The sequence below is a fragment of the Nymphalis io genome, chromosome 12 (genome assembly GCF_905147045.1).
Source record: "Nymphalis io chromosome 12, ilAglIoxx1.1, whole genome shotgun sequence".
Classification (NCBI taxonomy): domain Eukaryota; kingdom Metazoa; phylum Arthropoda; class Insecta; order Lepidoptera; family Nymphalidae; genus Nymphalis; species Nymphalis io.
The window spans coordinates 6,942,289-6,956,835 of record NC_065899.1 but is presented as its reverse complement, the minus strand read 5'-3'; the positions used below and the strand labels follow the sequence as shown (position 1 = coordinate 6,956,835).

General features: G+C 34.6%; 1 protein-coding gene across 1 annotated transcript in view; it reads left to right on the top strand.

The window, feature by feature from the left end:
• Positions 1 to 12,462, top strand: part of LOC126772310 (uncharacterized) — a 193,821-nt gene extending 181,359 nt beyond the window's left edge. Inside the window, exons 10-19 of the mRNA XM_050492607.1 lie at positions 287 to 472; positions 4,245 to 4,385; positions 4,617 to 4,755; positions 4,993 to 5,193; positions 5,327 to 5,492; positions 10,170 to 10,374; positions 10,962 to 11,138; positions 11,298 to 11,463; positions 11,636 to 11,751; positions 11,824 to 12,462. Coding sequence (XP_050348564.1) covers positions 287 to 472; positions 4,245 to 4,385; positions 4,617 to 4,755; positions 4,993 to 5,193; positions 5,327 to 5,492; positions 10,170 to 10,374; positions 10,962 to 11,138; positions 11,298 to 11,463; positions 11,636 to 11,751; positions 11,824 to 12,330 — 2,004 coding nt within the window. The 3' untranslated portion in view covers positions 12,331 to 12,462. The remainder of the gene's footprint in view (positions 1 to 286; positions 473 to 4,244; positions 4,386 to 4,616; positions 4,756 to 4,992; positions 5,194 to 5,326; positions 5,493 to 10,169; positions 10,375 to 10,961; positions 11,139 to 11,297; positions 11,464 to 11,635; positions 11,752 to 11,823) is intronic.
• Positions 12,463 to 14,547: the final 2,085 nt, after the last annotated feature.

Here is a 14,547-nt window from a genome sequence, read left to right as displayed (position 1 = left end):
AAATTAACTTATTGTTATGAAAATATATAATTTTTACCTATATTTTAAATTACAGACTTATTATTGTAATTGATATTGGATAATTACTTATATTATTTTTTATTTTTATGATTTATTTTTCTTACCCTTTCAAGTAAATATTTTTTTCTCAAAAGTTTTAGAATTTATTTAAGTTAATATTTATTATTTTTGATTTTGAATCTATCTATCAATTTTACTTTAATAAATCTTAAATTAAATATATTTCTATAAATCTTAAATTTGTTAAGAAAATACTATGTATTAGGGCCAAGCTGTAGAATTGGCTGCTTGCGAGTGCACAGCACGTCCTTGGGCCGGTGATTCATCCATGGTGGTAGCAGAAATTGGTGCCAGGTGTAGATGTGGATGCGTTCTACACCTAGCACCAGCTGCCAGACTCTTAGCTGGCTCAGCAAGAGCTTGCCCAGCAAGATCATTTTGGCTTCTGCAGGTATGTGAAATATCATATACACATATTTATTTATTTATTTATGGACACTTTATTGCACCCAAACTTAAAACTAAAAATTACAATTTTTAAACAAACAAAACAAAGGTGAGGTGCAACAGGCGGCCTTATCGCTAAGCAGCGATCTCTTCCAGGCAACCTTTGAGCAGAGGATCATAATATTTATAAATGGGAAGGGTACAAGCCAGTTTACCTATATACTACATACACTACTACATACATAATACATACATACATATATATACTACACTACTATTATATATAATATAAATATACATATATATATATATACTATAATAAATATATACATAAATAAATACATAATATATATATAATAAAAATAGGAGATATAACAAAACAAAAAATTAACAACGACAACGACTGCTTAGTATTAATAATGCGACAAGTAAAAGTCCTTAACCATACTTTTAAAAACGGCCAATGACTGTGCGCGCCTTGTAGCTAAGGATAATGAGTTCCAAAGTCGAGAAGCTTCAACTGGGAAGGACTTAGAAATATGTACTTATATCTATTTTATACTAGTATTAAAAAATCTTCATATTTTTAACTTTGTTCGTGGAAGGAAAAAAAGGAGTAATAATTATATTTGGCGTTTAATTTTATTTATTTATCATTTATTATATTTTTCTTACGAATCACAAGGTTCAATCAAAACGTCCTTTTCTACGAATCTATAATAATATCAATTCAAAATATCATGTCAATTCAATAACAAAGTTGTTTATTTGCACTTACTTGCTATTTGAATAGACTATATGTATTTTGTCATGAGTGGGATTTATTTACATAAGACTTCGTTCCTTATGTAAATAAATCTCACTTCTAATTTAAGGAAGTTTCTAATTCGTAAATATACATATAAAATAAGAGGATCTGTTGTAACTGATAGCTGTGATTTTGGAGTTAATATTCGTTTAGTATGTTTCTAAATCTAAGGTGATTTGAGTCGTTATTATTAACAAAAAAATGAATACCATGGCAGAATTGTTGAAATCAGTTCCTTTTATTTATTAGCCGTTTAATATATAATATGAAATATAATTAAAAAATAATTTTTACCGGAATTCTTGATTAAATGAAAAATAAAATGCTGTATCAAAAAACCCTTGGTCATACTCGAATATATGTACGCATTTAATTTTATTATATATGTATACATATTAATTACTTATACTTAGCCTACTCATTGCAGTAATATGATATACGGCCATTTCTTTGGCCATTGGCCAAATCTAAACTACTGAATATGCAGGTAGTTATAGATGTGTCGCTAACGAAGTCACATCGTATTTGTGGTTTTAATTGATTCGACGTAATGGAACGTTCAATACGTTTTACTCGATAATATCCAGTTTCACAATACATGCCCTTTCCTACACAATAACGTTTCAAGCTATTTATAACAACGCTAAATCTACTTATCTACACTTTGTATATTTTGTCCTATGGGGATTTGTATATAATTATAATTAATTTATAAAATTTTAATTATATTTGGTTTTTCTGCTCTTTAAACAGCGTAGTTTAGAGTTTCGTAGTCAACATCTTTACAATGGCCATTTACCCTATTCGTTTCGTATCGAATCGGTATGGAGCGAGACGATAGCAGCTTCCGAATAACGCCTCTTGAAAAACTGTTTTTATTAATTTAAAAAATGCACGTAAAGTTATTTAATTTCTTGCATTATTGTCTAAAATCGTGTATTCAAAATTTCAAGTTTCGAACTCAGGAAGTTAAAAAACAATTACAAAATTCCACTTTCACAGACATTGCCCGAAGCGAGTTGATGAAAACATGGTTACAAAATAATGCTCCTTATGATTTATTTATTTTTACTTCGAAATATAAAGCTACAAGTAAAGGCTGTATTTCAGTATTAAAATATGATTTATACCGAATGATTTCCAGAGACGTGATGCATAACACTATCGTATATTTGTGCCTATTGAGAGATATATATGTATAAGTATAAATAAAATAGTTTGTTATTATTATATATCATTTAATGTTTTAGAACTACGGATTTTGAAATATAGCTATAAGAACTTTAAAAAAAATCATTCTAAAATTTAATTTTCTTAAAATAATTTATATTTCAAGAGAGCAAATATTTACAATTTTCTTATAATTAATTTAAAAGCTAGAATAAAGTTGAGCGTGCTTCTAAAATTCAATTATCAAAATAACCAACTGAGGGCTTAGTACAATGAAAGTTAAATTCAATTCAGTATCGCAGTTACGAGCCATCAAAACTTCAATTTAACCATCCATTGACGGTAACTGAACAACAACATCCGTCGCAACATCTTGTTACGTTTAATTTCCTACAAATTCAATAATACCTCGGAAGTCGGCAAATTGTAAATTTACGTTCTGTGCCATTAGTTTGGCGACGATAAATTCTGAGAATGCTTCTATAAATTATTTCGTAATTGAGGAAATATAAATACATGTTTTTGCTACAACAGCTAATTGTCAATAGCGCAATGACTTAACGTCTGTCTAGCGATGTGTAGATCGCAAGTTCAATTCTGACCCCTTGATGTATTGTCATTGTATAAGCGGTATGTTTAATTGGAGGGGTAAAAAATATATTAGTAATTCCATAAAAAGAAACTTTTCTTTTAGCGTAGCGTAGCGCTGCTGACTTAACGTCGAGCTGCTATTGACATTTTATTGACAGATAATAACTTTTTACTGTCCCTACCCGGTATTTGAACCCGGAACCTGTAGCTGGGCTCTGTAGCTTTATAAGCTAAACATTAGACTAACGAAGTAGTTATGATATTCGAATAATCAATCCCTAAAAGATAAAAATGTGTCAACTTGGTGATAAAACATTTCAAATACTTCATTCAATTAAAACATTCAAGATTCTTCACCTTCGCTCATAAATAAAGAACGTCAATTATAAATGTAGATTTTATTTATTTTCTATTCAATCATTATAATTTATCTGTTGGACTTTTACATTAATCGTAAATTCCAGTCTTTCAGCTTTTGGTTAGTATCTTATGTGTTTGCTCATAGTAAAAAGAAAAGTCAGCTATTTTTGGCGAATTTAGTGTCGGATCAAGTAAGGGCGGGTCTGACGAAGAATTTGCTCAATCATTCGGTCAATAATGACGGGTTTTATATGGGCTTTTAACAGAAGCACGTATAAATTGAAAATCACTACGCAGTACGTAAGTCTATTATTACAATATATATGGCTTACTTAAAAACAGACGAATATTTATATTTTTAATTTTTCAAATAGATATAATATAATTCTTCCAGGTTGGAATTTCCTCATGAGGTCTCGGAAGTTATTTATATATGTTTGTCAGGCTTCATTAACTTTAAGACCATATCTATATAGCATCCTTATTAATAATATAAACGCGAAAGTGAATTTATTTGTATACTAAACCTATCGTCCTGAAATTTTACATACACGTTGTCAGAGATATATAAAAATACATAGGGTACACACACAATATAACAGCACCCTCTCACACGCAGGCGAAGGCGCGGGTGGAAACTAGTAAATTAATACTTTTAAGTTTGACATTCAGTTTCATTGCAGAAGTTAAGACATAACTGTGTAATTTCGGAGATTTAAATAAAATAATTAGAACGATATCTTATATACACATTTAGTTTATCTTACAACAATGGAAGGAAATTGGTTAAATTATGTAATAGTTATTTTGTTTTTTAAAAGCGCATATAACCCAAAGATAATTTTAGGCGGAAGAAGGCCTCGCGGTACGGTTGCGGTTCGAAGCAGTAAAACTGCCCTGTATTGGACAGGCGCTTCGGGCTAGGGATGGAGACTCTTTGGGTTCACCGCTTCTCGCTTCTTGGGATGGACCGGACAGTTCAGCTGTGGTATGGTTATGGAACCTAGAAAAATTATATCCGTGTTTTTTTTTAGTAAAAATATTATATATTACAAAGAAGATAGAGATTATGTTAATTTATTATTTTTTTAATTAAATACTCGCTCTTAGTTATAAACGTTTTTGAGTTGGTGTTTACTTAAATGATACTTCTCTTTCCGTCAGTAATTTGACAGATGACTGACTAATTTATTAATTCATACATAATTTAATCCCAAAGACGGATGAAGTGGAAACCACAACGGATAGCGGTGGTGTGGTTGAAATCGCCGGTGGACGACACATCCTCGTAGAGCTGCGATCAGGAGACACAAACGAGCGTTGTGCTGGCGGATTTTTAGCACACGCTTCTCAGATTGGTGAGATTCTGTTATGTAGATCTTGTATTGTTTTTTCTGAATTATTTTATTTTTTACACCATATTTCTAACAGCAATTAGTAAATTAAAATTATTTTACAGATACAATTAAATACTTGTTCTATTTATAAATTTTATAAGTTTTTTATTCTACGCAAGGAACAGAGCAAACCGTATAAAGACTTATTTAGTTCGTTATTATTTTCTATGTTAATATCAATATTTGTAATAACTTTAGAGCCAATCCGAAACGCGTCCGCTGCATGGGCGTCTGTGAGTGGTGGTGCTTGGTGGCGAGGAGGTGGCGGGGCGCGAGCCGCGGCCGCTGCTCTGGCAGCATTTGCCGCGCTCGCCGCACTTGCTCTCGCGGCGCATTCCGCACACAGAACGAGGGCCTACCAGCGCGCTGCTGATAAAGAATCCCTCACTGATAGCGATGGTACCAGTATATAAAATTCCTTTCACTCATAATCCATAAAAAATACGTACTAAAATGCTAATTTATTAAATGAATTTGTGAAATAACATATTCGTTTGTGATTTCTTTGAATATTGACTCAACCTTTTCACAGCCTGTTCGGCCTCACTAGAGCTCGGTGGTGCCAACACTGGGTCGCGAAGCACTCTATTGTCGGAAGTTGTCGGTGGTGGTGTCTCCTTACGTAGATTACTACCTGGTAGGACACGACACACTAGACTCAGAGATTCTGATAGGACTTCGGAAATTATGGAACCTAGGTTAGTAATTGTTAGTATAATCTATCTAGTACAAAGGTTTAAAGGTACAATCTACATATTTTAAAATTTTATTAATTTTGCCGTATTTGGTTACTGGAAACTGGAGATTATCTGCAATTAAGCAGGTATACACATGGTAAAGTTAAAATTTTACGCGTAATTATCATAATTATCAATGTACGAATAATAATAAAATAAGTCTAACGAGAGTTTCTAATACTTTAATGTCAATGATGTTAAAAAATGATAATATCAAATTGATTTTATTATTTATTTCATCTAATTTAAACTTATGATTATTATATAATTCTTATGATTACACACAACAATTCTTACTAAACAAATGTTTTAGGTACGTATTACTACAGGTTAAAAAAAAGTTATTGAACAAAATTCTTCAATACAATGAGAACCTACTACTCTGATTTCTTTATCGTCTTTCGTTTCAGTAAATAACAGGCAGCCCTCAAACAAAACGAAGTTAACTTGCCGACAGGTCTTGAGTAGGAATACAAGGAGCTATGAATCAAATAAACTAGAAAACAAACTGAAGAGCGTAATTAGAAGGAATTACTCCAGTGCCATTGTTTACTCACGTTTCATACATACATGGGGTACATGGGGAGCGATGATTGCTTGTTAATTTTCACTTTTATTTCCGAATGACACGTCTTTATGTTGAACTTGGATGTGTTAGGACTTGTTAATGAGGGTTGAGTTTGACTTGTTTAGTTCCATCGTAAATTTATTGTTAGGAATGATTTCAAATATTGAGCATATTTGAAATATTTTTCGTTTCTTGGATTTTATATGAATATAAAAGAAATTCACGTATGGGGCGAGAAAAATAATTATTATTAAAACCCATATTATATATAAAACTCAATGTGCCAACTGTATTTAAGGCATAGTTTAATCTTTAAAATATAAAATATATAATTAGAGATCTTCTTTATGTAGATATACGACAGAGTAAACTTTGTAATGACCTTTAACTTCATCCAATCGACCCGTTCAAGTGTAATCCTTTTAACAACACATTTTTAGCAAAGCAAATAAAAATGATTTTTGGTATTGTGTTGTGCTGAAAAATAAAAATTGAATAAAATAGATATTATATATAATCCAATAGTCCTCAATTATAAATAAATACGCGTTATCTATGTACACGTGGATAATAAGCAATGGCTTTAACATGTGTCATAGCAAACCGAGATTTTATTTTCAACATATAAGAGAAACCTTTGTTCAATATGGGAATGTTACATTTTCTTTTTTATCCGAAAATCCAATGTGCTGATTTAGAAAAAAATGTAAACATAAAAGAAAATAGCCCGTTACAATTTTTTTTTTTATATTCGCCGGGAGGGCAAATGACTCTACTCCACCTGATGGTAAGTGGTAGTAGAGTCCAACCGCGACGACGGCCAGTACAGACGGGAAAAACGTTCTGCACTAGTCGCCTTCGCCTTGCCGGCCCGCAAGATGCCTCTTCATGCCTCGTTTGAAGGAACCCGGGTTGTAAGAGGAGGGGAACACGTGAGCTGGTAAGGAATTCCATTTTTTGGAAGTGCGACAAAGAAAAGAGTTGCCAAATTTCTTTGTTCGCGATGGAATTGATGTCACAGTTAGGTGGTGACATCGAGAACCAGCTCGCGTGGACTTAAGAAGGAAGGGGGAAGCAGGAATTAGAGAGAATAATTCCTCAGAGCACTCGCCGTGATACAGTCGATAGAAAGCGCTCAGTGCTGCTATCTCACGACGCAATTGTAAAGGTTTAAGGGTGTTTGTGCCCTTTACGTCGCCAATAATGCGTACGGCACGTCGCTGGAACCGGTCCAAGGCCTCAAGTAGGTACTTAGCGGAGCCATCCCAAAGGTGCGAGCAATATTCCACGCAAGACATTACCTGTGTTTTGTACAGCAGGCACAGTTGTTGTGGCGTGAAAAAGCGCCGCACCTTGTTCAGAACTCCGAGTTTCCGTGAAGCTGTTTTTATAACAGCCTCGATGTAATCCCTTGGACTAAGGTCGCAGCGAACGTCAATCCCCAGCAACCGCAAACCATCAACTAAAACACGAAGGCTACGCTTGTGTAGGAAGCTGGCAGTCCAGGTGCATAGCTGAGCAGGCAGACCATATGCCGGCAGCTTGGAGAGAAGACTTCTGTGCCAGACCCTGTCAAAAGCCTTGGAGATATCGAGGCTGACAGCCAACGATTCTCCATGCTTGTCGATAGCTTCACCCCAGAGGTGTGTTATGTACGCTAGAAGATCACCTGTGGACCGTTTTGGTCGAAACCCGTACTGACGATCATTAATTAAACAGTGATCTTCTAGGTAATGGATCAGTTGGTTGTTTAAAATACGTTCCATCAACTTACAAAGTATTGAGGTGATAGCTATTGGCCGATAATTTGCCGGGTCAGACCGATCCCCTTTTTTGGGAACCGCTTGCACATTAGCTCTTCTCCAAGCCTCCGGCACACATCCCGAAGAGAGAGAAAGTTGGAACAGGCGCGTTAACACAGGAGGCAGCTCCGCTGCGCACTTCTTCAGCACTATGGCTGGTATTCCATCGGGACCGCAAGCTTTCCGTACATCAAGTGATTGCAGCTCCGCACGCACATCACGTTGCCTGATTTTAATGTCAGGCATCGTAAGGCCACATGAAGGTATTGTAGGTGGCAGCGCACTACAATCATCGATGACGGAATTGTCGGCAAAGAGTTTAGCCAGGAGATCAGCTTGCTCTTGCGGACTGAGAGCTAGCGATCCGTCCGGATTTCTGAGCGGTGGCAGCGAAGGTTGGCAGAAATTGTTTTGCACAGACTTGGTTAGACGCCAGAAGCTACGGGAGCCCCTAGGATGCGAAACAAGGTCATGACCAATCTGTACAATGCGTTGTGCATCCGCTCTCGTGTATGCCTTTCTACAGGACTTGGAATTTTAATTATAGTTTTCTTTCAGTGAGTCAATGTTAGATGCCCCGCTAATGCAGCCGTTGATCCACTTGCGATATGCCGCCTGCTTAGATGATACAGCATCGGCACATTCACGAGTGAACCAACGGTTACGCGTACTCCTACTGACGAGATCTGAGCTAGGAATGTAGTATTCCATTCCCAACATGATCTCATCAGCAACAGCAGCAGCACTAGCTGTCGGGTCATTCCCACTGAAGCAACGTTCCTTCCAAGGGACCGACGCATAGTAATCGCGCATACCATCCCAATCCGCCGACTTATAGTGCCAAACGCGACGTTTGCATACCGCTAGTGGCGGCAGCTTGGCCTGTGGCACTCTGGTAGATATAAGGCTGTGATCCGAAGAGTCAAGAGGAGCCTGAACCACAACCTGATATTCCACCGGGTAAAAAGTCAGCAGAAGGTCCAGTAGAGAAGGTGCTTGCCCATCAATGTCTGGGATCCTGGTGGGCTGATCAACCAGTTGGGTCAAGTCATGTGTGAGAGCAAAAGCATGAGCAGTCCTTCCAGCATGGTCAGTTTTGAGGGATTTCAACCATGATTCGTGGTGAGCATTAAAATCCCCCAAAAACACCAATTCCACGTTAGAAAATTGCTCTTGCGCAGCATCTGCCACCCGACTAAGATGGTCAAATAATCGGCTTGTCTCCAAGTCACCATTGTGGGATCTGTAGAGGCACACGTAGACTCGGCTCTGACGAACCAGGTCCACACGTACCACCAACATGGAGAAGGAGGGGTCCTCCAAGCAGCGCAGTTGGTGACAGCAAACATCCGTCCTGACGAACAAGCATACTCCGGCTTTCGCTTTGAAGGATTCTTCAAGCGTGTAGCCGGGATAATTAAGGTAGCTGGTATCGGCAGGACGGAGTATTTGTGTCTCCGTGAGAAACAACATTGCTGGCCGTGCTGTCTCGAGATGGTGGTGGACAGCGTTGAGGTTAGTGTGGAGTCCACGGATGTTAGAGAACTCGACCTCAAACAGCGAGGGTATGGTGGGGGTGTGCACCGCTGTACGACCGTTATTTCTGTATTGTTGCGCCATTTGGAAAAAAAAAATGGAAAAAAAACGTGAAGCGAGCGATGTATTGCAACGATAGGGATGGGCAAAGTGTGGAGGCGTGTTTCCCCAAGTGGTTGCCAAAAGGAAAAGTACACTGACCCGCCGGACGGAAGGGCCCCCGAACCCCCCCGGAAGTGGCCGCCGGGACCCCACCTACCGGTCACCACAGTACAGTTTCCCCCGGCATTGGTTCAACAGCCGTCTCCATTGGACCAACACCCATCGCGGCAATACTCGCTCGGGCTCTGGCTGTACGCTGGCTGACCTCGAAACGCGGCTGCAAGCCACTTCACGAGTTTTTCACCATGCGTACGGTGGTAACAAGCCAGGCTGATGTTTAACATCCTACCACCAGAAAAAAAGCTGTTATGTACATGATTTAGAATAAAAAACAAAACATTTTTATTACATTTTAAGATTAATCGAGTGGCGAAAAGTTGTGAAATTGTTTTGCTCGGGCAAATAACGATATTGCTTAATATTTATTTTCTTATAATGGCAATACGTCAATGATTTAAATACTTTTTAATCTGTACCTTATATCAATAATTTAATTACTAAATATATGGCGTGTTTATTATTTTTTTTTAAATAAATAATTTTTAAAATAACAAAAATAAATACAAACAGGGATGAAGAAGATCAAGGGACCGATGTAGAAGCAGATATTGCAGACAACGAGAGTGTAGCAAGCGCTGGTAGTGCAATTAGCCAAGCTACCGTTACCCCTGAGAATGTGTCTTCTAGTAGTGCGCCTGCTGCCACTGGCTCAGAAAGTATGGCTCCTTCACCACTACGCCGGTCACACACAGTTTCAAATACACATGTTCCGCAGGTAATCAAATCTAAGCACTTTTTTATAATTCAAAAATATAGCTGTATAGTGTATGTTTCAATAATTATCTCGTTCAGTCTACTGACTGACTACCTATGATTATTATCCAAAAAAGTATTGGAATTTATTGTATAATTGCATCAATTTTTATATCAATAGCGTAAATCTTATAATATTATTATTAGTGTTAATAATATTATTATTAGTGTTAATAATATTATAAGATTAGTGTTCATTGAGCAATCTGTATATAACTATTCAAATTTATTTCATATGTCTCGGAGATACGGCTGTAACGATTTGACTCAAATTTTGCAATTACATGAGGTTTTGCTTTTTAAGTGTCATCCATATGGGTGTCTTTCTTACGAAAGCTCGGTCACCTAGATGCTATAATATTAAGTACATATTTAAAATTTCCTTTTTTTACTGAAATATATAGATATTCTGTCAATATTTCATTGTAGCGTTATATCAAATAATTTATTATCCCAAAACATAATGTTTATCTCATTGGACATCAAATATAATTTGTAATTTTAAATTAAGAAATAAAATCATAAGTTTGAAATGTAAGATAATTTTAGATCACATCACCTCCTCAACCATCAACGAGTGAAGCAGTAACAACAGAAATAAGCACAAGCATCACTAGTGTCAGTGATAGAGACAGCTACAGTGAAAAAGACAGAGACAGTGCATGGGATAAGGACAGAAGTGTAAGCAGAGCCTCGTCTTCAATATCTGCTGCTACCTTGACAAATGTAACTATTTCACCTGCAAATATAACTAAATATAAAAAAAATCGCAAGAGCAAAAAGCACTTTGTTTATGCTTATAAGTCATAATAATATATTTTTTTAATTAAAAGTAAAGTAAATTAAATTTTTGACAGTATAATAAAATAGATATAAATATTTTAGGGTTGGTACTCACCAGCGTTGAGTGGCGTTTCATCAGCCAAAATTCGTGACAATCAAAAGCATAATAAGGAAACCTGTAACAGAAGACTTTTACGTTCAGATCTGAGTCTGACTTCACACCCAGAGATGGAAATTGACTACTATGACTATGAAGTTAATAATGCTGGTACGTATACCTCACAATGCTAATTTCCAAACTTGCCTTGGTAAGATAAGATAACAAGAACTGAGTGATTTTATTTTTAATAAAACAATCAGTCATATTTAAAATAATAAGAAAAGTAGCGTTTGTGCAATCTAAGATGTTTTGCTGAAATTTGATGAGATACATTTTTCAGGTTCCGTACCTGGTTCCTATTTAGGCATGGATCCAGCGTTTCTTGTTTGGATCCCACCAATAGAAGAAGGCGATATAATTAGAGAGATAGATGAGAGCAAAATACCAATTTATGAGGTAAATAATATTATCATTAATACTAATAATATAAATAAGTATTTATCTTGTAACAATAACAAAATATTGCAGGAAGTGGTACCAAAAGAATTACGACCAGACCCAGGCAGCAATACAGAATCTCCTGACGAAAGACCATCATCAAGCACATTGAAGCGAAATCCAGATAACCGCTCAAACAGATCAAATGAATCTATAAAATCTATAAGGAAAGTTATGGACAGAGGTAGCATCATACAGCCTTTAAATTTCAGTGTAAGCGATTTGCAAAATTCACCTAAATTACCAAAGAGGAATAAAAGAAAGAAGGACGAGGTTACTATACCGATGAAAGATCTGACACTCACAATGTCCCCAGTTAAAGTTCATAGAAGAGAGAACAGATCTGAGTATGATAATTCATCTACTCTTAAACGAGTCAATGAATCAAGGGAAAAAGATGACACATTAAAAAGAACTACAGATTTTAACGACATTAGATTCGCGGATGAAAACTCGGAATCATCAAATGAAATAAAATTCGCAGATGATTCACCAGATAGCAATAGAATAAATGAAAAATATGAAGTCAAAGCTTAAGTATCGATCAAATAAAAGTTTTTTTTTTCTTAATAACGTACAAAACTCCATTTGATGTATCAAATGAGACTATGCAATAATACTCATAATTAAATTATCTATAAATAGCGAGTTTTCCACGGGTATACCAGTTTCTTCGAAAAGTTTTTGTTTTTAGTTTTACGTATGAACTTTAATATTATTTTAACATTTAATTCTGTGCGGCAACAAGTTCAATCTATGATCTTTTTTTACTTTCAATTAAATAATAAAACCTTGTATTTAATTAAATTTAAGATTAACAAAAGGATAAGCATTTTCTACAAATGTAATAGATACGTAAGTGGGGATTATGGAAAACTTTAGATTTGCGTTTTAATTAAAATTCAGTATTTGTCCCATTATCTAAATCGTGTAGCATCATTTACATTACATTTTACATACGTTAGTATTAATGTACATGTTTAACGAGATTTACTAATCGCCAACAATATATATTTTATCTTAAACTCCAGTATATTTAGTATCATTCCAGTAGTTGGATGTAAGGACCAAATCTACAACCTGAAATTACCTTTCATATCATCATCATAGTCATATTTTTTAAAAATCATATCAATGCGACACACAGCACGAATTCAAGACAAATTGCATCTTCGGTAGTCGCAAGGTATTCTACCTTGTGCTGTATTAATTTTTGAAACCCTATTCGCATATGCTGTGTCGATATGATTTTCAAATTAACGTATGTCTCTAAGTGTGGATAACCATGTACTATCCAGAATCCTCTATTTTTCAAATCATTTATCGACATATACATTGTAGGATCATATAAACGTATTATTATAAGAGTTTTATAATCAAACTGTTTACGACTGTTTAGGCTTAACATTAGTCATTTTCATTGTATGTAATAACATGCACTGTAACAAAATTTACATTTTCTTTAACGTTTAGAAGACTGATATATTCGGGCAGTGCAATATTTGATTTCATTTATTTAAAAAAAAAAAACAGATTTAAATAACTATGTGATATTGTATCTATTTAATATAGGATTGCTTTCATTTTTTAAGAAGAAATTGTAAATCTGATACTGTATATGTATATGCGTAATATGGCGAGTGATTTAGAAATTGCAAGTGACACCTATGCTAGATAACAAACGAGCATTCGACGTGACGCCATGCGAACGGTCACTGCTTCATATAGTTAAATCCTTTGACCAGCAAATGTGAGCTCAGGTTATGTTAAGTTACTCGTCATTTTACTAAATCACACTTACGTTAGATTATAATAATCTACTACTACTAATACTGCACGTCATATTTTGGTAACTGTAGATAAATTAAAATATCTAAGATTGTTTTATTATTGAGTTTTTTTTTTAATTTAAAACTTTGTACATATATATTTTAATTGGATCTCAGTTAAAATTCTAGTCATTTTTGGATAATTTGTATTATGCATATTATTAATATTGAAAATTATTTATTATTATCTGAATAACTTTTGTTTAATTTAATTTAACGACCTTACATATAAACGTTGTTGCGAGTGGTTAGTTAATCACTGATTTCTTTCTTTGTATTGATTTGACATTCTAAATAGGAAGACTAGACAATATTGTTTAACTAATCAATTACTAAATAACATTTATAGGTAAAGCCATAATAGATTAAGGATAATAAAATAATTTTAATTTATTTTAGATATTAAAGACACTTCACCATTAATTTACTTTCCTATTAAGTTATTTGAAATGATAAAAATATATATTGTTTGTTTTATTTTTGTGTCATTATATTTTATTTTAAAGTCAAAAAATCTTTGTAATAATAAATTGAATACATGTTGAAATATACGTTGAGATATAATTTAAAATGCATTTAGAGATTAACTTTTTTAATGGTTTCATTTAAAAGCAATGTCAATAAAAACGTTTAATTTTGTATTTGGAATCATTGTTTTATTTCACTCTTGTTCACCTAATTAACACGATTTGAATTTCGAACATCTACAAAACCACATAAACTACCTACATCTAAGTAAAGTAATAAAAATTCTTATCATGCTGAGCTTATTTTATAGCGCTGCTGCAATCTGGGTTGATGGCACATGTGGTATAATTTCATACGACACATACAAGTCATTAAAATGTACTTTTAAGGTGCTAAAATTGCTGATGCATATTAAATTATCCACGGAACGGAGTCGAACGAAATATAATTTTTATTG